Source organism: Balaenoptera acutorostrata, chromosome 19, assembly GCF_949987535.1.
Source record: "Balaenoptera acutorostrata chromosome 19, mBalAcu1.1, whole genome shotgun sequence".
NCBI classification, from domain to species: domain Eukaryota; kingdom Metazoa; phylum Chordata; class Mammalia; order Artiodactyla; family Balaenopteridae; genus Balaenoptera; species Balaenoptera acutorostrata.
In genome coordinates, this window is record NC_080082.1 from 53,294,534 (window position 1) to 53,318,620 (window position 24,087).

General features: G+C 57.7%; 2 protein-coding genes and 1 non-coding gene across 8 annotated transcripts; 2 read left to right on the forward strand and 1 right to left on the reverse strand.

Annotated features, from left to right (window-relative positions):
* Positions 1 to 3,939: 3,939 nt before the first annotated feature.
* Positions 3,940 to 6,532, forward strand: ZFP36 (ZFP36 ring finger protein). The gene is made up of 2 exons (XM_007179980.3): positions 3,940 to 4,060; positions 4,883 to 6,532. Exons 1-2 carry the CDS (start codon positions 4,037 to 4,039, stop codon positions 5,834 to 5,836), a joined length of 978 nt encoding a protein of 325 aa, XP_007180042.1. The 5' UTR covers positions 3,940 to 4,036; the 3' UTR covers positions 5,837 to 6,532.
* Positions 6,533 to 6,910: 378 nt separating this feature from the next.
* On the forward strand, positions 6,911 to 23,061 carry PLEKHG2 (pleckstrin homology and RhoGEF domain containing G2). Of its 6 annotated transcripts, none has more exons than XM_057534144.1 (19): positions 6,911 to 7,357; positions 11,426 to 11,549; positions 12,349 to 12,620; positions 12,699 to 12,799; positions 13,699 to 13,765; positions 13,883 to 13,929; positions 14,178 to 14,328; positions 14,651 to 14,788; positions 14,969 to 15,169; positions 15,570 to 15,662; positions 15,755 to 15,841; positions 16,210 to 16,243; positions 16,335 to 16,436; positions 16,535 to 16,582; positions 16,660 to 16,698; positions 16,865 to 16,881; positions 17,067 to 17,243; positions 17,354 to 18,278; positions 18,361 to 23,061. In XM_057534144.1, exons 2-19 carry the CDS (start codon positions 11,447 to 11,449, stop codon positions 20,031 to 20,033), a joined length of 4,275 nt encoding a protein of 1,424 aa, XP_057390127.1. In that variant the 5' UTR covers positions 6,911 to 7,357; positions 11,426 to 11,446; the 3' UTR covers positions 20,034 to 23,061. The 6 variants fall into 6 exon arrangements, with proteins under 6 accessions (XP_057390127.1, XP_057390126.1, XP_057390124.1 ...); XM_057534143.1 differs by lacking the exon at positions 6,911 to 7,357 and adding an exon at positions 7,702 to 10,760 and having other exon boundaries at positions 11,411 to 11,549; XM_057534141.1 differs by lacking the exon at positions 6,911 to 7,357 and adding an exon at positions 7,702 to 10,760.
* Positions 9,482 to 9,574, reverse strand: TRNAI-UAU (transfer RNA isoleucine (anticodon UAU)). The gene is given in 2 exon segments: positions 9,482 to 9,517; positions 9,537 to 9,574. It is a non-coding gene; the product is annotated as a tRNA-Ile (tRNA).
* Positions 23,062 to 24,087: the final 1,026 nt, after the last annotated feature.

Below are 24,087 nucleotides of genomic sequence, written 5' to 3' on the forward strand. Positions count from 1 at the left end.
AGCCTGGGCCACAGTGAAGAGGCAGGGATAGGAGAGGACCTTAGTGAAGGTTCTTACTGGATTATTAAACCCAGAGGGAGACTGTACAGCCTTGTGCACAACCGCCCACTCCAGAGAAGCCCGCACATGAGATGCACAGCCACACAGGGCAAAACAGACCATGGCAAAACACAGGTGCACACGACACCCCTCTTCCCTAGCAGAGAATGGCATAACCCACCATCCTACAATCATGGTGTCCCTGGCGTCTCCGTCCTGGGGGCAGTCCCACAAACAGACTCAAGGAACAATCCAACTATGTGAATATACAAACAACCCTCTAACCACCCCTTAACCCGCTATCTCCTACCCCATCTCAGACTTTGCCCATCACAGGCTGACTCAGCCCTGCCCTCAGCTCAACATTATCAAAAGCAGCGGAGGCTGGATTTAGATAATGCTTCTCAGGTTCGAATGTGCGTGCATGTTTTCCTCTGCTCTGCCCACGGAGGCCTGTGCGAACCGCAGGAGTGGGCCAGCTGCCCTCCCCATCATGTGCGCCTGTAGACGTCAGGAACCAAAGTTCAGTTTCACTGCCCTGTGACTGAGCCACAGAGGAACTGCTTCCAGACACTGGCCTCCTGGTGTTCTCAGCTACACCCCAAGGACACAGACACAGGAACACTATTCACACACCTGATGACCACACACACAGTCAGCTGCAGGGGCCCTGCACACAGCTACAGCCATACAGCCACGCACATGCTCCCACACACCCTCAGCTCCCAAGCTGTGTGCTCACAGAGCCTCACCGCACCTGAGGACACAGCCACTCTCGCCAGCCTCCCTCAAAGAGTTACAATCACTCAGTCACTACAGATCCCAAGGTGTTTCAGAGCTACACACAGATGTGCAGGGAGGTATGTAAGTCACACGTTCTCACGGATGCCACCTCAAAGACAGTTACAGCTGAGTACACACTCCCTCCCCCATAGATGGTGAGAGTAAACACAGTCTGGTCAGAAACACGCAGGCATAGGCGGTTTCCCGCATTTATTCTCACAGCCAGCCGTGTCAGGTGGGTTGTAAGGACACAGCGTTGACACAGGAAAGTGGGCGCACTTGTGTCCCACACCTAATTGCCCAATTGCACACCCAGGCGCGCCAGGGCAGCCCCACCTCGCACCTACAGCGCACACGCGGTCCACACGCCGCAGGGCCCGCGCAGCCGCACCCAATCCCGCCCACTCAATCACGCCTGGGGCGCACAAGGCCCAGGCACACGTGCCGCGCGTACACGGTCCCCAGCTCGCCCGCGCACTCTGGCCGGCTCTCACACCCCCGCGTTTCCCGTCCCCGTTTGTTTTTCTGGAAACTGCTCAACGTTCCCCTCCCCCTAGGCCGGAAGCGCTCGCCGTATTTTTAGCCTCTCTGGTTTCCGCCCCTTTCCCCCTCGATCTGCCTGCCCAGGACCTGCCCCCTTGCGCCCCGCAGGGGGACCCCGGCCGTCCCCTTCCCCACCGTCATTCCAGAGGGGATTCCCGGCCTTCGCTGGTGCCACGGATTTTCCCGCTGGCTACGTGGGGAGCCGGGCGGAGCCCTGCCCTGAACTTCCTCCTGGGCTGGGACGCCTGAGGCCTGGACGGGGTGGGGGGGAGTGGGGGATGGGAGCCAGACTCCTAAACCGTTGGGAGAGGGGCCTCGGGGCTCGGACTCCTGCGTTTGAGATCGAGGGTAGCTGGGGGCCTGGACTCCTGGGTCTGGTGAAGGAAGGGGCTGGGGGCCGGGTCTCCTGGGTCTGAGCGAGGAGGCGGCTTGGAAACCCGGACTCCTAGATCTGAGCAAGGAGGGGCGGAGGCCCGGGCTCTTAGGACCCCCGCCCCCGTCAGTGTTTCCAGGGGTGGTCGGTTCTTCATCGCGCAAAGCTCCCTCTAGCCTCTTCGAGAGTCTCCCAGTCCGAAGCGTCCTGGCTCTCGGGCCGATGACTCAGCAGTTGGGAGAGGGTAGGGGGTCAGCTTGACTCAGGGATGGGAAATGCTCCGTCTCCAGGGAATCGAAACTGGTATCCCTCCTCCAGGATCGGGGCCAGAGCCGAGCCGGACACCGGGGACCCCAGGGTGCCTCCCACCTCTCGTTTTACCTCCGCCTTAGTCCCACTAGCCGCACAGGGATTTGGAGCCCAACCGGGCGGCGGGTGCCAGGCACCTCCCCTTTCCCCCTTTTCCCGTAGCCCTCGAGTGTCTGTTTACAGGCGACAGAAGCCCTGGTTACAGAGAGGAACCCTGGCGTCCAGGCCTAGCCTCCTCGTCACGGCTTCCAGGAAGCCCCCCTCCCTCGCCCCGTGCGAGTGAGTCACAGGCTAGAGGGAGGCTGCAACCGTGCCAGAGCCGCCCGCAGCCGCCCAGCTCACGAGACCGGCCGGGAAGGCCCCTCGGCCCCAGAAAGCGCCGCACCAGGGATTCCCCCGTGCTCTGTCGGACGAGCAAGTCGGCGTGTCTAGCAGAATCTCCCCACCTCAATACAAGCCCGCAGTCTGCAGTCGCAACCTGCAAGAATGAACTTTCCACCATTATAACTGCACTCCGTGGCAATGGTTTGTTTTTACCCCCGTGTTTTCACTCAGGGCAGCCAGCTAACTCATCGAGACCCAGTTTAAAAATTAGTTTCTTCTCCATATCTTAAGAGAGCATCACTCAGTGCAACCCCTTGACAATAAAAGACTTGCCAATAAGGGGAGTGATTTCTGCACATTTAGAGTTTTCTCAAGGTACATCCCTTTATTAGAGACCCATCCGACCATCAGTTGCGGATGACCCATTTCTGCCATTCGAGACAGCTTTCCATCAAGGAAACCCGCCACCATAATAAAAGATCTCCCCCTTTCCAATCTTGAGTTTTCTCTGAGCACAGACTCTTAACATAATTTAAGGCCCTGGTCTTAGGCTGCTGCCATTTACTAAAGCAGGATAACTTGGCCTCTCTCTGCCAGGGTTTCCTCGTGTGTAAAATAGGCATAACAATACCTCTTTGACTTAATGTATGTAAATAAAGCACTTTCATGCAACAGTGCCTAGCCCAGAGGAAGCGATCAGAAGTGCCTTTATCTGCGTGAGGGTGAGAAGACACAGAGGAATTGGGAAATTGGGAAAGGAGGCCCCTTTCCAGCCTCGCCAGGTGTCCAGAACCCCACCCACCCCCAACCCCCGTGAGTGGGGGCGGGGAGGGCGGTCCAGGTCTCCGGATCTGGGCTGTTTGAGAGCGAGACCGTGCCAGGCCAGCAGGTCTCAGAAGAGAATTCTCCACCAGGCCCGTGGGTCTACTCTCTCCGTTTTGCTCCTGCGAATTTCTGTCTGTGGATGCTTGTTTCTCCCTGTTTTCTCCCTTTTTCTCTGTTTCTTTATGTGACTCTCCCTCCCTCCCGCTTCCCGCTCTGAGTTTGTCTCTCTGGGACTGTCTATATCCTGTCTTTTCAAACTCTGACTCCCCACCTCGCCTCCTCTCCTTACCCTGTCTCTCTCTCTCTCTGTGCACGTCTCCCTGTGTGCGCAACTCCCTCCCTCTGTGTGTGTGTCCCTGTGTTTTTCTCTTTGGTCTCTCCATTTCTGTCTCTTGCTCTCCGTGCGTCTCTCCCCGCCCCTGTCGGTCAGTCTCTCTATCGCACGCCCTCTCAGCCTCTGCCCTTGTCAATTCCCCCAGGAGCCCTGCCCCCACCTCCGTGCCAGTTCCCTTCTCCGCGCCTCAGTCTCCAGCCTTTGAAAACTGGGCCGACACCCCCCACCCCACGCACTCCCCGCGGTGTTGCGACCGCCCGCAGGCCCCCCTCAGGCGAATCCCGGCCGGGAGCCGGGCGGATGGGGTCCAGTCCAGGGCTGGGCGGGCTGCGCCGGGGGCGCGCGTCCGGGAAGCGCCCCTCCTGGCCCCGCCCGCCCGGGCCAACTCCTCAAGGCCCCGCCCCCCTCTGGCTGGATAAAAGCGGCGGCTCTTCCACCCCACCGCAGCCTGACTTCAGCGCTCCCACTTTCGGCCTGTACCTCAGCCTTCGGCCATCTGCGCCGCCATGGATCTCACCGCCATCTACGAGGTGAGTCCCCGCTGATCGGCACCCCGAGGTCCGCAATGCTTGACTCCCTTCTCAAACCAGGGCTCTCTAGCGCCACAAACTCCCTCCCGGGACCCCTTGCTCCTTTCTCAAACTGGAACTCCTTAGTGCTTCACACTTCGGCCCGGGGTTCCTGCCTCCCGTCTCAGACCGGTGTGATGCTCTGGAGGTGAAAATGGAGCCCGTGACTTTCTGGTCTCGGTCCAAACACGGGTGGGGTGGCCCTCGGAGATGGAAAGCTGGAGAACTTTTCTCAGACTGGGGCTGTCTGCAGGCGGAAATGACCCCACACCTGGCTTACCCCTGGTAGTTGCTGAGGGTGCGGTTTTGCGCGGAGGCGTTTCTTGGGCTGGAGTCTCAGGGTGAGGGGGAGCCGACTTGTCTCTTCACTCCCTGACCCAGAAGACTCTGGCAACTCTAAAACCGAAGAGATCCGGACTCCTGGGTTAACTTTGCTCGCTCCTCCACTTGTGAAACTGGAGAAGCCAGTGAGCGGGGTCAGATCCCTAGAGGCCCAGAGGCTGAAAATTGGAGGACAGCGGTGTGTCTTGACTTTAGAGCCCCTCTGATCCAGCCGGGGGAGCCGGGATTCCTGGGCCCCTCGGGATAAGTTTCAGTCGCGAATAAACTCAGAACCTCCAAATCGGGATCCTTGCGATCCGGAACCCATGTTTGTTTTCTGCGGACGGGTGGGGCTCAGGCTGGGAGCCCACAAACCGGACTGGCAAGCTCTTAGGTGCCCTGCAGCTGGGGCGGGGCGTCACCCTGCATTTTCGGTGTCTTGACCGATCCCTGTTCCCACAGAGCCTCCAGTTGCTGAGCCCTGACCTGCCTTCCGACCACGGAGAGACTGAGTCCAGCTCGGCCTGGGCCTCCTCGGGACTCTGGAGCCTCAGCTCACCCGACTCCAGCCCGTCTGGGGTGGCTGCCCGCCTGCCTAGCCGCTCCACCAGCCTGGTGGAGGGTCGCAGCTGCGGCTGGGTGCCCCCACCCCCAGGCTTCGCGCCCCTGGCTCCCCGCCCAGGCCCTGAGCTGTCGCCCTCACCCACCTCGCCTACTGCGACCCCCACCACCTCCTCCCGCTACAAGACCGAGCTATGTCGGACCTTCTCAGAAAGCGGGCGCTGCCGCTATGGGGCCAAGTGCCAGTTTGCCCACGGCCTGGGTGAGCTGCGCCAGGCCAGTCGCCACCCCAAGTACAAGACGGAACTGTGCCACAAGTTCTACCTCCAGGGCCGCTGCCCCTACGGCTCGCGCTGCCACTTCATCCACAACCCCAGCGAGGACCTGGCTGCCTCCGGCCACCCCCACGTGCTGCGCCAGAGCATCAGCTTCTCAGGCCTGCCCTCAGGCCGCCGAACCTCGCCACCACCAGCAGGCCTAGCAGGCCCTTCCCTGTCTTCGTGTTCCTTCTCACCCTCCAGCTCCCCCCCACCACCACCTGGGGACCTTCCACTTTCACCCTCTGCCTTCTCTGCTGCCCCAGGGACCCCGGTGGCCCGAAGGGACCCCGCCCCGGCCTGTTGTCCTTCCTGCCGAAGGGCCACCCCCAGCAGCGTCTGGGGGCCCTTGGGTGGCTTGGCTCGGAGCCCCTCTGCGCACTCCCTGGGATCTGATCCTGACGAATATGCCAGCAGTGGCAGCAGCCTGGGGGGATCTGACTCGCCTGTCTTCGAGGCCGGGGTTTTTGGGCCGCCCCAACCACCTGCAGCCCCCAGGAGACTCCCCATCTTCAATCGTATCTCCGTTTCGGAGTGACAAGTGCCTGCCTAGTGCAGATCAGCTGGATCTTAAGAGGGGCCAGTACTCTTGTGCTGTGGGTTCCACAGGGGGTCCCGAGGTTGCGGGGGAACTGAGGGACTCTTAATCAAGTAGCTCCGCCCCACCTTCCAAAGTGCATTAACTCACTCCCCTGACCCTACGCTGGGGCAGGTCCCTGGTGTGCAAGCTGTTCATGCTGTTGGGGGAAGGAGTGTTTTCTGGGGTCTTAAAAAAATGTAGCAAATTGGAGGCAGTGAGGCCTCTTTCACCTCTCCCCTGCCCAATGCTGTGAATAATAAGCCCCCGCTGCCCCCTTCCAATTTTTTCTAGATCCTGAGGTTCCGGTGTCTGATGGTGACTGGAGCCTCCCCTGAAGGGGAATCCTGGTGCTCAAATTTCCCTCCAAAAACAAGCAGCCAAAGCCGTTGCCAGTCCCCTGCTCTCCCACCCACCCTCGCCTTTGGGCCTTTTATTTATGACGACTTTATTTATTCTAATAGATTTTATAGTATTTATATATATTGGGTCGTCTGCTTCCCTTGTATTTTTCTTCCTCTTTTTTGTAATATTGGAAACGATGGACTAATTATTGTTATAAGTATACTATAATATATGAAGTAATATATATTGTTGAAATTTTATTATATATTTTTTGGAATTTTTAAATAAAAGAAATCTGTGTGTAAACTGGAATCCTGGCTCTTCTGCTGTCTAGAGCTAGTGAGATGGGAGGGGAGGACGGTGTGGCCTTTTTTAGAAGCGGTTTGGAATCAGCCGATAGCTCCTCCAAACCTCCCCGGAGCAGAGCCGCCAGCGGCGCTTACCTGGCAGGAAGTGACGTCACCTGGCCCGGCCATTCACCTGAGAGGGCGGGGCCAGGTGAGATCACCGGGTAGGAACTAGGAGAGCCAGTTCCCGGGGCGTGGGAGGCGCTCCCGTCCCGCCGGGCTCCTTGACCCAGCTCTCGGCCGGGCGCGGGCGGGGACGGGATGTTTCCGTCCCCATGGGGCCGAGGGGGGGAGGGCGGGGCGGAGTGGGGAGGACGGAATGTGCCGGGGCACGAGCCCAGGGCAAGCGAAGGAGGCCGGCGCGGCGGGTGGGGGAGGGGTCGTCCCGGAAGCCGGGGCGTCCTGGGGTCCCACCGCCCGGCCTTCCAGGACGGGAGAGTGTGGGGGACTCAGGCTTTCGGCATCTCGGCGGAGGCAGCTTGAAAGCCTTCAGGATTCTAGAATGTCAACACTGTGGAATCTCAGACTTGGTCTCTTGGCGACTTCTAGACCCTGGGTGTCCCAGAACGTTTAGGAATCGCAGAACTGTAGCCTCTGGCTTTCCGGGCTCCCAGAACTTCGGAATTCCAGAATCTTGGCCTGTCGGGATTCGAGAAGCTCGGGATTGCGAGATCTCGACATTTCTGAGCCTTGGAAACTCGTGGTCTCGCGCCCCAGGCGGGGTGGGGGTCGCGGCCTCGTCGGGACGGGGCGGGGCCCCCGGGAGAGCAGCGTCCTCGGACCATACAAGGTAAGAGGCGGCGAGAACCACACTGGGGCGAAGGAGCCCGGCGCCCAGCGCCCGGAAGCCGCCCCGCGTCAGTGCCTGCGCCCCGCCCCCTTCCGCCGCGGCCTCCTACCCCTCTTCCCCCCGCCCCTCACTTCCCTCTCCTCTCGCTACCTCACCCCTTCTCCTCACTCTCAGTACCTCCTGCCCAGACCCTCCTGCGCCGACCTTCCCCTCCCCTCTTCCCCCACCCTCCCCAGCTCTTCCCCTCCCCCAGCACTCCTCTCCCCTTCCCCTTTTTAATATCCTTACCTTCCTCTCCCCCATTCCCCGTCCTCTATCCCCTCCTCTTTCCTTCCAATTCCCCTGCTCCTGCCCCTTCTCGCCCCCTTTCCTTCTCTCTCCACCCATTCCTTCCCTGCCCACACTCTTCATCCCCTCGGTTCCACCTCGCTCCTCACCCCATTCCCTCCTGCGAGTGTTCTCCTCTTCCCTTCCCCTCCTCATGCCTCCTTGACCTCTCAGCCCTCCTTGGCCCTCTCCCCTCGCCCACTGGCAGGCCCTGACCTTTGATCTCCTCTTCCACGAAGCACCCCCACCCCCGTGCCCCGTTTTGGGAAAGGGCTCAGGTCCCCATACTTGGAGAGGAGGTTTGGGAAAGAGAGAGAGAAACCCAGAAACCCAAAGACGTTGGAGAGGAAGAGCAAGCCACGCAGACATTCACAGGCACTGAAAGAACAAGAAGTAACACATCTCTGGTCCTTCCCTTTGCGAAAAACAGATTCTCTGCTCCTTGGAAACAAACAAACTAACAAACCCTCACTTGCGAAAATGGCACCTAGCACCAGCTACCAGTGCCAAACACCTGAGAGTCATTCCTCTTGACTCTTTCCTCAAACCTACACCCCAATTCAACGTCAGTCCTGTCTGATTCACCTTCTAAAGAGATATTTCAATCCACCGTCCTGCCTCCTCCTCTGGCCCCCACCCTGGTTCTATCGGGCATCATCTCCCACCTGAACCATCATAGCAGCCCCTTCCTGGTCTCCTGGCTCAGGCCCCTACCCTAGGTCTCTTCCCCACTCCCCCACTAGGCAACCAGAGGGAAGCTGTCATGACACCTGAGTCAGATCACATAAACGCCAAAGTCCTAAGTCCTCACCAGCCTACACAGCCTGGCTCTCATCTTTGATCACTCTTGCTCTAGTCACTCTGGCTTCCACCAGTGCATTTGCCATACTTCAGCCACAGGGCCTTTGCGCTGCCTGTTCCCTCTGCCTGGAATACTCCCCCAGGTATCCCAACAGCTTACTCCCCTTCTTCAGGTCACTGCTCAAATGTTTCCTCAGTGAGATGGTCCCTGACTACTATTATTGCAACCCCCATCCTCCCTACCTTGCTGTACTTTTTCCAAGATGTTTATCACCACCTAACATATAAAATGTACTTAGATCTTATGTTTATAGCAATCCTCCCCCACTAGAATGTCAGATCCTCAGGGGCAGGGACTTTGACTTTGTCTTGTTCACTGCTGTATCACTCACACCTAAACCCTAAACAGGAACCAGTCACATAGTGGTCACAAGCTTCAGAATTTGTTGAAAAAAATAAATCGATTCAGAAATGGGGAGAGAAAGAGAGAAAACTCCAAGACACACACACACAAAAAATAGTAACTGTGTGAAGTAATGATGTTAAACATTGTGGTAATTATTTCACAATTTATACGTATCTAAAATTATTATTTTGTACACCTTGGACTAATACAATGTTATACGGCGATTACATTTCAATAAAACCTGGGGGGGGGGGGGAATCCAAGACAGAAAAAGATGGAGAAGGAGACAGTATCACATAGGCAGTTTGCTGAGGACCCACAGCCTGACACATCTACAAAAGTCTTAAACTGATTTGCAGACTCAAATTCCCAGGCATCTAAGAGGCAATACCACCCCCTGGTGACCAAGAGGAAAACGGCACCTCCCCACAACAGAGAACACTCCCTAACAGATCGTCACCATAGTCCCAGGATTCCTCCCAGCTTAAAAATTCAGGAGACCGAAACGTTTATTCTTTTAACTGATGTAGATGTTCGGGTTGATTAATAAGATGCATAAATTTATAAAAACCGGTAAGAGAAAACTAAAGTGCTCCAGGTGAGGATCGAACTCACAACCTCGGCATCGCTCCGCTTGCACTGTTATATAAGTACCGCGCGCTAACCGATTGCGCCACTGGAGCTCCGGCCGCACCCTTGCGCCGCGGGGTCTTTCAGTCATTCCGGGCCACGTGACCTCGATGGATTGCTCCGCCTTGTCTTTGCATATACAAATAGGAATTTTTGGATTGGCCAGTCGGAGAAAGTGCGTTACCAGTTCCGGATTCTCACGCCTGGAAGGCTCTTGCTGTAAAAGGGAAAAGTCCGCGAGGCTTTTGGAATGTGGGGGTGTAGCCTGCCTGGGACTCGCCTTCTCATGAATATTCAGAAACCAGAGAGGAGGGGTCTTAACCCTTCGCTGGCTGGCCGGCCGGAAGGCGGCCCCTCCCCCCCGCGGGCGGGAACAGGATATGAGCCCGGGCGGCTTGGGGGAGGGGAAGCCCCAGGCGACCGCCCCCCGCCCCACTGCTGGGACCGGGCTCTTCAGCCGCAGATGTATGTGGCGCCGCCGCCGCTAGAGCCGGCGCCACCCATCCCGGAACCTGAGGGGTCCACAGTCGCAGACTCCAGCCTCCCGAAACTGCACCGCGTTCTGAGGGACCCCGAAGCCCAGGCCCCAGCGTCCAGGCTAGAGGACCCCAGATATCCAGGTGCCCAGCGCCCCCTCCTGGAGGAGCTAGGAGTCCGGGACATCAGCGCCGCGCGACCCTGGAGGCCGAGCTTCCTGCACCCGGTTTCCAAGAATTTAGGATCCCAGACCGGAGATTCCCTCCAGAGTTTCCCAGAAAGCTGAGACCAAGACTCCCGGGGTTTGAGGAACTTGGGATACGGACTCCTAGCGCCCCATCCAGCCCGTTTGGGGCTGAAGCGCCCGCTACTTCAAGAGGACCCTGGAATTTGGGGCTCCCTGCGCTCCCTCCTGGAGGTGGTTTATCCCTGCTCTTAGAGTTAGGGGAGCTCAGGAATCCGGGCCCCCCACCCCACGGCCCCATCTAGAAGACTCAGGAATTTGGGTTCCCAGCACCCCCATCTGAGACTCAAGAGTCGAGGCCCCCAGCATCTTCCATTTAGAGGACCAAAGAAATTTGGACCACTGCACCCCATTCTCCGAGAGACCCCGGATTCTGGTTCCCGGATCCTGAGAGCCCGAAGTTCAAACCCCTGACTTGCAGAGACGCAGGAGTCCCGGCTCTGCGCCTCCCCGGGGACCGTGCTAGGGTCGAATAGGAACTGGGCTGCCTCGGTTCGGGGCTGGAGACTCCCCGGGAGGTGAGGGGGGAGGCGAGGGGCCCCGACGGGTTGGGGGAGGGGGCGGCGCCGCTGCCGCTGAACAATGAGGGGGCGTGCCGGCGGGGGGCGAGCGGAGGAGCTGGCGGGAGTTGGGGGCTAGAGGGGTGTGGGGAGGCGCTGCAGGGGAGCAGCGGCGGTGGGAACAGTGAGCGGATCGCGGAGGGACTGGCTGGAGGGGGTCGAGAACTCAGGGCCAGCGCCCCAACTCGCAGCCCTCCGCGGGGGAGGGAGCCGTCTGCAGGACCCTGGCATCCGGTCCCCCAGCCTCCTCCGCCCTCCCCTGGGACCCCGCGGCCTCCCGCCCACGGCTTTTTCCCAGCCCTGCCCCTCGCCCTCGGCTCCAGCCAGAGCCCAAACGTTCCCAGGATCCCTGAGCCTCCGGCCCCAGACACACCAGACTCACAGCTTGGACGACTCTTTCGCTCGCTTTACTCTTTTGTCTCACCCTTAACATCTTTTTCTCAGTGTTCTCCCCCCTTGCTCCCCTCTTTCTATCACTTTGCCTCTGTCTTCCCCGGTAGTTACTCCCAGGGCCCCCTCCCAGGATTTAGACCACACTGTTAATTCTCAGCCCCCAGCCTCTGAGCGTGGGGGGCAGGGAGGCCTATGGGTTCCTGATATCCAGGAAGGGGGTCTTTCTGCAGAAGCCGCTGAGCCACTCAGCCATGCCCGAAGGAGCCCGTGGACTGGGCCTGTCCAAACCCAGCCCTAGCCTCGGCCGCAGAGGTGAAGTGTGTGACTGTGCGGCTGTGTGTGAGACTCGGACAGGTGAGCCTGTGAGGGAGGGGTGGAGCCTGCTGGGCATTCATTCGTTCATGAAAGACACTGCAACGCTCTGGGGCTGACCCAGTGCTGGCAACACAGGCTGACCAAGACAGCCCCAGCCCTGCATGCACAGAGCTCCAGGTCTGGCCCGGGAGATGGACCCATCCCCATACCGTGATAGTCCAGAGGGGAAGCCCAGCATAGAGTGGTCAGGGCTGGGATGAGGAAAGCCCGGGGGGTTGTGGGAACTTAATCTAGGAGGTCCAGGGAGGCTTCCTGGAGGAGGGGACATCTAAACTGAGAATTGAAAGATGAGGAGGAATGAGTTGAGAGAGGCAAGGAAGAGTGTTCACAGAGGGAACAGTATGTGCAGGGGCACAGAGGTGAGAAGAGGCTTCTTATTTGAGTAACTGAAAGAAGCTGAGTGTGACTGGAGTCCAGAGGGTGAGAAGTGGTGTGTCTCGGGAAGAGAGCAGACTGGAAAGGTCTCTAATGGCCACCTTGCACAGGGCCCTGTGGATCTGAGGAATTTGGACTTTACCCTGAGGGCAGGAATGGGGTTATACTCATGGGAGTGACAGAGTCAGGCCAATTAATAAAGTTCTCCCAGGATGACACATGGAGGTGGATTCAAGGAATGGAGGCCAGCAGTCCAGAGAGGACCCTGATGGGAGAGGACAGGGCACAGTGAGGGGAGAAGGGAGCCCATGGGAGAGCTGTTGAGCAGGGGTGGGTGAGCGTGGGGGCTAAGCGCACTTACTCAGTTGGGGAGACCCCCTGATCGCCTCTTCCACACCCCCAGCAGCCCCTGCAACCCCCGCCATGGCCTCCCCCCGAGGTTCTGGGAGCTCCACATCCCTGAGCACAGTGGGCTCAGAGGGGGACCCGGCTCCGGGGCCCACACCAGCCTGCTTGGCCTCCAGGCCAGAGCCCCTTCCAGGGCCCCCCATCCGCCTGCATCTGTCGCCCATGGGGAGCCCGGCTTCGGCGAAACCCTCGAGGCTGGAGCGTGTGGCCCGTGAGATCGTGGAGACGGAGCGGGCCTATGTCCGGGACCTCCGCAGCATCGTGGAGGTGAGGCAGGTGGGCACCCAAGTGCAGTGGGGACCCAGGCCAGCCCCTCCACCCCTGTAACCCCAGTCATCCCCACAGGACTACCTGGGCCCTCTGCTGGACGGCGGGGTCCTGGGGCTGAGTGCGGAGCAGGTGGGCACGCTGTTTGCCAACATTGAGGACATCTACGAGTTCAGCAGGTCAGGGACGGGTGGGATGGGCAGCAGCGCTGGCTCGGGGGGTCGGGGAGGCAGGCTGTGTTCTAACCCCAACCTTGGCACCCCACAGTGCCTTGTCCAGGCTGGAACATGGGGCGTCATGACATTGGGCAGGGATCATGACGGGGAGTGAGGATCCAGAGTGGTGGAGGAGTGAGGTGGATGGGAGCCTCAGGGCCCAGATGAGGTCCAAATATCGGGATGGGTCCAGGCAGCGAGATGGGGCTATCGCTATGTCAGGTCTGGGATCGCGATGAATCCACGGCTTGTGTGGGGCCTGAGGATCATGACAGTGTGAGCATTTGTGTGACCAGCTCATCCTGGGAAACCCCTCAGTCCCAGACAAACCGGAATGGTTGGTCACTTGCTCCAAGGAGCATGACACCGAGTGTCTTTTTTTTTTTTTTTTTTTTGGCCACACTGCTTGGCTTGCGGGATCTTAGTTCCCCAACCAGGGATTGAACCCGGACCCAGCAGCGAAAGAGTGGAGTCCTAACCACTGGACCACCAGGGAATTCCCTAATTACACTTAAAGTTACTGCAGGAGGTTTGTGAGTCACGACAAGATCTCGGGGTCACAGTGGGATCTTAAGATCATCACAGCTCTGAGCGTCCTGACACCCCTCTCCCTGGGTTGTGCCATGAGACCCCCCAGGCTCATGCCAGCTGTGACAAGATCTCAGGCCGAGGAACGTAATGCTGATCAAGGACAAAGTCTGAGCAGGTTGCAGTCTCCCATGTCACGATCAGAGGACCCTTCGTATGGACATGACATCCCTTGAGAGATCCTGGCAGCCACCAAGGCCCCAGTCTCCTGGAGTCCTCCCATGGGGGTCTGGGGGGCGCAGGGCCGCCCCTCACCCTTCCTCTCCCCTCCACAGCGAGCTCCTGGAGGACTTGGAGGGCAGCAGCAGTGCCAGGGGCATCGCCGAGTGCTTCGTGCAGAGGGTGAGGCGAGGGCCTGGGCTGGGGCCTGGGTAAGGGGGGAGCAGGCCTGGGCCTGGCGTGGGGTGGGTCATGGGGAGTCGGGAACTGAGGTCTCCCTGACTCCCTTGCTGCCCACAGAGCGAGGATTTTGACATCTACACGTTGTACTGCATGAACTACCCGAGGTGAGGGCCGAGGAGCCCCTGCTGGGCCCCAGGCTGTGCCCACGAGCTGACGTGCCAGGGGATGTGCTCCCTCCACCCCGACCCATCCAGCTCCAAGCCCTGCCGTACCGTGACGGCGTCCACCCTCTCCCTAACGCACCCTGACCCTGGCGGGCCCCTGAGGGTTCCAAAACCCTGGCCACCCCCTGACCCCTCCCAGCCTTGCCCACCGTAGCTGCAAGTCCCCCTGACCTGTGCTGTGCCCCCAGCGCCCTGGCCCTGCTCCGGGAGCTGTCAGTGTCTCCGCCAGCAGCCCTGTGGCTGCAGGAGCGCCAGACCCAGCTCCACCACTCGCTGCCCCTGCAGAGCTTCCTGCTGAAGCCTGTTCAGCGCATCCTCAAGTACCATCTGCTGCTGCAGGTCAGCTGTGGCCCCTGGGGGGCGGCTTGGGGAGGGGCAAGGTCCTGTCCATTGGCCACCTGGTGGAGCATCTGGAGAGCGGACCCTGGATGAGTTGGGCAAGGCCTGGGGAGGCACCCGGTCCCTAGAAACTGGGCCGGTGCTTGGGGCAGGGTCTTGCTGGCAGTGGGGGCTGGCGCCAGCTGATTTCACTCCGTGTCTTTGCCTGTTTGTCTCTCTCCGTCTCTGCCCCTGCCTTTATTTCGCTCTCTCTCTTATCCTTGTCATTCTTTCTTCCTCTGTTCCTCTTCCACTCCCTGGGTGCCTGGTGGCTGCCGTCCAGGAGCTAGGCAAGCACTGGGTGGAGGGCCCAGACGCCGCGGGCCGCGAGATGGTGGAGGAGGCTATCGTGTCCATGACAGCGGTCGCCTGGTACATCAATGACATGAAACGCAAGCAGGAGCACGCTGCGCGCCTCCAGGTGACCCCTGGGAGAGGGCATGGGGGGGAGGGGGCGTGAGCGCCTTTGCGGGGGGTCGGTCAGTGCCTTGGAGGGCGGGCTGGGACAGCACAGTCTGGTTGCTAACCCCCCTGTGTTGGTGTGTGTGCACCGCCCACCGGTGTGTTCCTGTGCCCGCTGCACACGGCGTGGTCCCGGCAGGAGGTGCAGCGGCGGCTGGGTGGCTGGACCGGTCCGGAGCTCAGTGCTTTTGGCGAGCTGGTGCTGGAGGGTGCATTCCGAGGTGGTGGAGGGGGCGGCCCCCGACTTCGAGGGGGTGAACGGCTGCTCTTTCTGTTCTCACGGATGCTGCTCGTGGCCAAGCGCCGGGGACCAGAGTACACATACAAGGGCCACATCTTCGTGAGTTCAGGGATGGGGCAGGGCCAGAATGTTCCCTGCCAGGTATGTTCTGTACACGCATACCTGTAGACCTAAAGGCTGGGGGCAGGATCCGCAAGGAGGGACAACCCAGCTTAAAAGGGCCACGTTTTCTTGAGTCCGAGGAGGGGGGGCAGGGTTTAATAAGGAGGGGTGAGGCCAGTGGGATGCACGGGTGGTGCGGGCCTGGAGGGCGAGGATCTTCTTGATCCAGATGAGGGGGGGAGGGCTGGTGAGGGAGAGCTGAGCCCAGCCTGGTGGGGAGGGTCGACGGGGGGAAAGGGGACATCTTTCTAGGGGGTAGGGACCCAGATACACACAAGGGGCACATGGATGAGTCTGAGGCCTCTGAACTTGCCTCCCCTCTCTGCCCCTCATCCAGTGCTGCAACCTGAGTGTGAGCGAGAGCCCTCGAGACCCTCTAGGGTTCAAGGTGTCGGATCTGACCATTCCCAAGCACAGGCACCTGCTCCAGGTGAGCAGAGGGTGGGGCTGGGCGGGCAGGGATCCCCCCCAGTCCCTAGACCTCACCCCTGGCTCCCCATTCCACCCCCACCCCGCCCCCAGGCCAAGAACCAAGAAGAGAAGAGGCTGTGGATTCACTGTCTCCAGCGCCTTTTCTTTGAGAACCACCCCGCCTCCATCCCTGCCAAGGTACAGCTCCTGCCACCGCGGGGGGTCCTCAGGGTGCTGGAGACTGCCCTCCCCCAGTAATACCGAAAAACCCTGAGTGCAGGGGGGCCGTCTTAGGACATGATAGTTAAATTGCAGTGTTACATTGCCTCGGTTTCAATCCCAGCTCCATCACATCCCTGCTTTGTGACTTTAGGCAAGTAATTTAACCTCTCTGGCTTCAATTTCCTCACCTGGAGGAATGATAGCGCCAACCTCATAGGGCTGCGGTGAGGATTAGTCGTTACCAGTCATGTAAGGCACCTGACATGTAGCAGCACCCTTTAATAGGACCATGACTGGGGTGCTCAGGGACCAGCCCCCTCATCCCTCATTCTTGTCTCTTTCAGGCAAAACAAGTTCTCCTTGAAAACAGCCTGCACTGTGAGTTGGGGCCCTGGGTTGGGAGGATGTGGCAGTAGAGGAATCACTTCTAAGAAAAAGTAAAGTATTAGCCCCAAATCTCTCCCTGCAGGTGCTCCTAAAAGTAAGTCTATCCCAGAGCCCCTGACACCTCCACTTGGGTCTCCCCGACCTCGAGATGCTAGAAGTTTCACCCCTGGACGAAGGAACACAGGTAAAAGAGATGGAACCCTGAGTTCCCCCTCCCTCCACTCCTCCCCCAGAAGCCTGGAGCTGGGCTCCTAACAAGGTTCTGATCCGCCTCTCCCACAGCTCCATCTCCAGGACCCGCCACTACCCGCCGTGGCCGCAGACAGTCTGGTGAGTACCCTTCACCTAAAAGTGAACTAGGCATCAGGTGGGACCTGGCCCCTGACATCACTGTGTCCTCCCTCCAGAGCCCCTGAAGGACCCTTACGTCATGTTTCCACAGAACGGTGAGTGACCACCCAGCCCAGCCTGGTCCGTCCCTGTCTGTCTGTCTGTTCCCGGGGACGCCCGGAGTTCGTGAGGGAGGGGTGATAGGGGCAGCTCATCAATGACAAGGAATAACACTCGTTCTTACATCTCACTCTTTTCTCTTTCTCATCTCCTCATCCCCAGCTAAGCCTAGACTCAAGGTGAGAAATATCCTGGGACAGGGTTTGTTTTGGGTCCTGGACTCGTGGGTCTGAGGGAGGAGGGAGTTTGAGTTCCAAAGTCCTGGGTCTGAAGAAGAAGGGGGCTGGGGACTGAATTCCTCTGTCTGAGGGAGGAGGGGGACGGGGCCCTGGATTCCTGCCCTCCTTCCTTTCCTTCCTCACAGCACACTGGCAGTGAGGGGGAGCTCTACCCACCCTTAGAGCCTCTGCCACCAGTTCCAGCTTCTGAACCCCCTGAGGACCTGGAGGACACTGGGCCCCCCACGCTGGACCCCTCTGGGACCTCAATCACTGAAGAAATCTTGGAGCTGCTGAACCAAAGAGGCCTCCGGGATCCAGGGGTGAGCCGGGCATCCCCTCACGGTGGTGTCCCTGGGGCTCTGGGCCTGGGCAGGCACAGCCTGGGGGTCGGGGGGCCAACCCACCCTGATACCTTTGGCTTCTTCCTCAGTGCCCACTACAGCCACCCCCCCATGACATTGCCAAGTTCCCCGGAGACTCCCAGGTGCCAGGCGACAGTGACACCCTCACATTCCAAGCCCTGCCCAGCCGGGACTCTTCAGAAGAGGAGGAGGAAGAAGAGCTGGATATGGATGAACGGGGCCCTTCCCCACTCCACGTCCTAGAGGGGCTCGAAAGTTCCAGTGCGGCTGAAATGCCTGACATTCCCAGCCTTTCCAAAAATCCTGATGTACCCAACCTCCCTGAAATTCCCAGCCTTTCTGAAATTCCCCAAATGCCCCGCCTTCCCAGTCTCTCTGACGTTTCCAGTGTGTTTGAAATGCCCTGCCTTCCAGCCATACCCAGTGTCCCCGACATTCCTAGTCTTTCCAACGCTCCCACCCTCCCCTGTGACTCCTGGCTCCAGGGACCTCTGCAGGAGCCGGATGAGGCTCTAGCCGCCAGGAGAGAACTCTTCCCTGGAAGCAGTTCTGGAAAACTGGGAGAGCCCTCCTCAGAAAGCAGGGCAGGGCAAGAGGAGGACGAAGGAGTATCATACCCAGATTTCCAGCCCCGGGATGTCACCCAAGATCAGGGATTTCCGGATGAGCTGGAGTTCCGCTCTTGCTCAGAAATCCGGAGCGCCTGGCGGGCACTGGAGCAGGGGCAGCTGGCCCGGCCAGGTTTCCCAGAGCCACTGGTGATCCTGGAAGATTCAGATCTAAGTGGAGGCAGCGGAAGCGGGAAGGCAGGAGCCCCAACTTCAGAGAGGTCAGCGTCCCGAGTGCGAGAGTTGGCCCGGCTTTACAGCGAGCGGATCCAGCAGATGCAACGGGCTGAGACCCGGGCATCAGCCAACGCCCCCCGCCGCCGGCCACGGGCTCTGGCCCAGCCGCAGCTGTTGCCCTGCCTGCCCCGTGAGCAGGCTGAGCCAGGTGAGGTCCAGGTATGTGGTTGGCAGACACAGCCCATGTGAGGGCATCTGTCCTAACTCGATCCACCTTTCTTTGCATACAGGGCCCCTGCCTGCCTTTGGACACGTGCTCGTATGTGAGCTGGCCTTCCCGCTGACCTGTGCCCAGGAATCTGTCCCACTAAGCCCTGCTGCCCGGGTTCAAGCTGCCACAGCTGTGACTAAGCAGGGAGGCTGCCTGGACGGCCAGGGTCTAAATGTTTCAAGTTTGCCTGAGCAAGACCATCTGGGCATCCAGGTTCCAGCTGCTACCCCTCTGCCTGAGCAAGGAGGCCTCTGGAATATCCGGATTCCAAACACCACACCTTTGCCCAAGCAGGAAGGCCCCCTCAACAGCCAGCTGCCAGCTATTACAACTTTGCCGGATCAAGAAGGCCACCCGGAAATCCAAGTTCCAGCTGCCACTCCTTTGCCCGAGCATAGAGGCCATGTGGATATACCAGTTCCATCTACCACCTCTTTTCCTGAGCAAGGATGCCACGTGGACATCCAAGTTCCAATCACCCCAGCTTTGCCTAAGCAGGGAAGTTGCTCTGATGTCATGGTTTTAGCCGCCACTCCTACGTCCAAGCGAGAAGGCCACCTGGACAGCCAGAGCCCAACCAACACCCCGTTAACTAAGCAAGGAGATTCTAGGGATGTTCAGTTCCCAGCCACTGCCTGTGGCCAAGCCGTCGATCCTTTGCTTATACACAGAAGCAGCCTAGACCCTCAGATCCCAGCTGACACCCCACTGCCCTTGCAACATGACCTCCCCGACATTCAAGTTCCGGGTACCTCACTTTTGCCTGCACATGGAGGCCACCTAGACCATCAGACCCCAGCCAACACTCTGCCGTCCTTGCCCCAGGACCTCCCACACTTTCAGGTTCCAGCTGCCACACCTTTCCCGCAGCCACAAGGCCTCACGGACACCCAGGTCCAAGCCCTCCCACCTTTGCCCCAGCAGGGAGGCCTCCCAGACGTCCAGGGTCCAGCTGCTGCGCCCCCGCTTGAGGAGCAAAGCCTCACAGACCTCCAGGTTCACAAACTGACACCTTTGTTGGAGCAGAAGAGCCTCACCAACGACCATGTTCCAGCTGCCGCTCCTCTGCTTGAGGAGCAAAGCCTCACAGACCTCCAGGTACACAAACTGACACCTTTGTTGGAGCAGAAGAGCCTCACCAACGACCATGTTCCAGCTGCCCCACCTTTGCCAGAGCGAGGAGGCCCTCGGGACATTCAGGGCCTGTTACCCACCCGAGTCCAGACCACGGTGGTTTTGTCTAAACAAGGAGGCCACGTGGTCTCTCATGTTGCCAGGTCAGAGTCTTCAGACTTGAGCCCATCCCACAGTCCCCCACTCGCAACCCGGCAGCTCCTGGGCTCCAACGCAGCTGCCCTCTCAAGATACCTGGCAGCCTCATACATCAGCCAGAGCCTGGCGCGGCGGCAAGGGCCTGGAGGAGAGGCTCCCCCAGCCGCCCGGGGCCCTTGGTCCTCCTCTGCCCCCACGTCACGGGCACCTTCACCGCCACCCCAGCCTCAACCCCCAGCGCCCCCAGCCAGGAGGCTCAGCTATGCCACCACGGTCAACATCCATGTCGGGGGTGGCGGGCGGCTACAGCCGGCCAAGGCCCAGGTCAGGTTGAACCACCCTGCTCTCTTGGCAACCCCCCAGGAATCGGTGGGCCTTCGCAGAGCCCAGGGGGCTCCCGATGCCCCTTTCCACATGTGAGCCAGGATGTCGGGCTTCTTGAAAAGCAGAGACTTCAACCAGATGCCACAGACCCTCAGAATTCACCCAGAAGTCCAGACGCTGAACACAGGTCTAAAAATTGCCACAGCTTTCCAACACCTGGAGTCTTCGGCGAATGGTCCTTATTACTTAACCTGGATTAACCCAACAGGGATGGGGAAGGGGATGTCATTAATATTTTGTTAATTAATATTATGAAATTATGTATCTTTTCCCATTCTGGGGGCCATGGGGGATGACAGAAGACAACAATGAATGGGAAGGTCTGATACAGCACGAATTAGTCGTTCTGAAAATTCGGGGAATCTCAAACTCCTTTGAGAATTACTGAAGACTGGACCCATTACAGTTTGGTGTATGATTTTAGAGGGTTTATGAACTGCTTGATGCCTATCCAGGAAGGCCAAGTTAAGAAGCTTTTTCCCAAGCAGATCCCTCAAAATTCATTCCCTTAGCAGTTTATCCAGTTGATGTGTCCCACCATCATCTATTCCTCTCATCTACTTAGCCAATTCTATCCACCCAGCTATCTCTCCGTCATCTCCCTCTGTCCATCTGTCTTCCAATCCATCATTCCCACCCATATGTCTTGCTTTATTCAACTTTCTCTACCCTATTCATCCATCATCCTACCCCACCCCCCATCTAGCACCCGTTCCTCCGTCAATCCACTCATCTATTCCACATGTCCATCTTCTCCAACCAACTCTCTCCATTCATCCATTTGTCCCTCCATATTCCCACCTATGTCCATTCATTCATACATCTGATCACTCAACCATCGCCTAATCCGTCAAGCCAACCGTCCATTTAACCATCTCTACCACCATCCATCCAACCATTTTAATCTCTTTCCATCCATCCCTCCTTAATTGGATTCTTCTGGGTCTTGGTACTACAAAATTTCAGAGACAGTTCCCTGCTAACGCCAAAATGGATCAGGTTTGGGGTTCTGGCAGAAGTGTCCCACATCTGCCTTATTTCTGTTGGCAACCACTCTCCACCCTCCTAAGTATTCCAGTTCTTGTACCCACCCATCGAATTCTTGTATCAGATCTCTCTACCCCGTGTCTCTAGTTGGGGACCTTTACAGTGCCTCAATATGCCCCCACACCCCAAAGTAATTCAGGTCTTAGGGACAAAGGCTTTTATATTAAGATCGTTCTGTCCCCCTCCCAGCAGTGGTGTGCCCAGTGGGAAGCACAGTTTAAGCAGTTTCTTTGGTAACATTCACTGCTTTTATTGAACACTTAATTTCTTGTGCTTTAGAGCATCATCTATTTAGTCTTCCCTGGAATTCTCTGAGACACCACAGCATCATGGCTGAATTGAAGTCCCAGCTTTTCTAGTACTTGGTGTGTTAACTTCCCTCCGAGCCTGGGTTTCCTCATCTGTACAATGAGGACAGCAATATCTGCCTCGCAGGATTATCGTAAAGTTTCAGTGAGCGTATCCTTACTTCCCAAATGTGTTTAAGCCTGACTCACCGAGGCACTGTTCAAATCAGATGCCCCAGGATCTAGTCCCAACCCATGGAATGAGAACCTCCAAGGCAGGAGCCTAAGAATCTGGTTTTAACAATCAATTAACAACAACAACAAAAAATGCTATTATTGAGTGCTAACTGCATACCACAGGCATTAATCACTTTATTTGAACTCATTCACTTTGAGTCCTCACAACATCCCTAAAAGGCAAGTGAGGATGATTTTTACGCCCCGCTTTAGAGATGAGGAAACTGAGGCACAGAGAGGATAAGGGACTTGCCCAGTCAAACAAGTGGGAAGGAGCAGAGCTGGGACTCATCCACGCTGCCAAGCCCGTCGGCACTTTTACTTGAGTGTGTCAGGCGCTATCCTTGTCACTGGGGGCACAACAGCGAACAATTCCTTGCCCACAAGGGGCTTGTGGCCTGGTGCTCCAAAGGCCCTAGGTAATTGGTCATTAGCTGGGGAAACTGAGTAAGTCCTGGCTCAATAAGTGTTAGCTGCTGGCTTCTATTCAGTTATTGTGTGGTTACCATGCCACACACCAGGGCCTAGGCCGAGTTGGGCTTCTTGGCCTGGACCTGCTCCACTGCAGCCTCCCAACAAAGGTCAGGACTGAGGCTGGCCCTCCCCTCTTCCGCCCCCGGCTGCACATTCCCAGCTGAAAGAAAGTTCCCAGCCTGGCCTGGGCGCCCAGCGGTGCCGGAATTCCCGGTATTTGAGGAGGCAGCAGGGAGGAAGAAGGCTGTCTACTCCAAGGCTTGGAGTGAGGACGGAGAGGCAAGCCCCCTCGGCCACTCCAGATGCGTCCCAGCTGTGCCTCTGCGAGGGGCTAGGAGTCTCAGTAAGGGGGTCTCTGGACCCCGTGGGAAAACCCTGGGCACTAGGCCTGCCTCGGCCCCTCCTACTCCCTGCCCCTGAATTCCATTCCTCCTGCCTGCCCAACTCCTACCTCTGCTTCATGACCCCAGCTCCAACGCCTCCTCAGGAATACCTTTCTTGCTGGTCTACTACAGCCTGCCTTTTGTAAACTGTCTTTAGAGCTGCAATTAAGACAGGCTTGAAAAGCGAAAGGGCAGCTGTCCACTGCCTTCTTTGGGACACTGCTGCCCTCCTTGGGATGTTTAGATTAATGCCAGCCAAACCCAGTTAACCCGAGTTAACTCCAGCTCCAATGCAAAACTTGGTGAGGTAGTTGTTTAGCCACTAGGCTTTCTCACCAGCTAACACAAAGACACCTGCCTGTCACCAACCTCACAGGGATGTTGTAAACACTTAGCCTGGCAACCAGCTGGAGCTCAATCAACCCCACTCTCCATCTGTAAGAAGCACTTTATTTGTATGTTTTCTCTGTACACCAGTGCTGTCCCACAGAATTTTCCTGTCAGTGACAGTGTTCTCATGGGTGCAGCCCAGCTTGGCGGCCACACGTGGCTACGGTTTTGGTAGGGCAGACATACAAAAAGGGCAACTAGTGAGTAAATCCCAAGGTCCTTTTATAAAGAAAATTTGTGAAACTACTCCTTGATTAAGTGTGTAATGATGTTCTTGCCAGTACTCTCAGCTGGGGGTGTAGTGAGGAAGCCCACTTGGGGGCAGATCGCTTACCTATCCAGGTTGGCTGCAAAGGCTGGTATGGAAGCACAGATGCCCTTCCCACCCCAATGATGTTCACTAGCTTCCTTTAAAAATAGGGAAAGAAACTGAAGGCAACTTAATTCATAAACACTTCCCTATACATATACCAGGGCCATCCCACAGAACTTTCTTCCATGATGGAAATGCGCTATCATCTCTGCAGCCCAGTGGTAGCAACTGAGAGCCCGCCTATGTCAGCTATTATCATCCCATGGCAGACACAACAGATGAACAAGTCCTCGGACCTGTATGTTCCCAGGCCCATAAGGACAGTCACCACACTGAGCGTAACGGGGACCTGCTTTAAGGAGGCCATGGGGGTGTGGCAGGCTTTCTCAGGAGTTACTGTTGACATCCTGAAGGATGTGGCCAGTCAGGGGGAAATCACCCATCCACAACGGGGTGCTTACAGCCCCCTGCCCCAATCTCAATCCTATCTACACTACAGGTTGGCATTAAGAAAAATTCCTTTCCCAACACAGACACGGATGGCTCTTAGTTGCTGACTTAAAGTCTCCATCCAGTTTCTCCTTACTTTGTAGTAAAGATTATTGATCTTACACATTTCCCCTGCTCTTCTCTGACATGTCATTAAAACAACAGCAAAGAGACTTCCCTGGTGGCGCAGTGGCTAAGACTCCACATTCCTAATGCAAGGGGCCTGGGTTTGATCCCTGGTCAGGGAACTAGATCCCACATGCCACAACTAAGACCCGGCACAGCCACATAAATAAATATTTAAAAATAAATAAAAAAATAAAACAACAGCAAAAAGATTGGAAAAAAAAATAAACTCACAAGGATACCCCACACAACCAATGACCTAGGACCACGCCCACGTCAGCTGTGCCAACACACTGGACTCCTCTGGAGGTGCACAGAAACTGAGACCAGGTCTGCTCCCACCA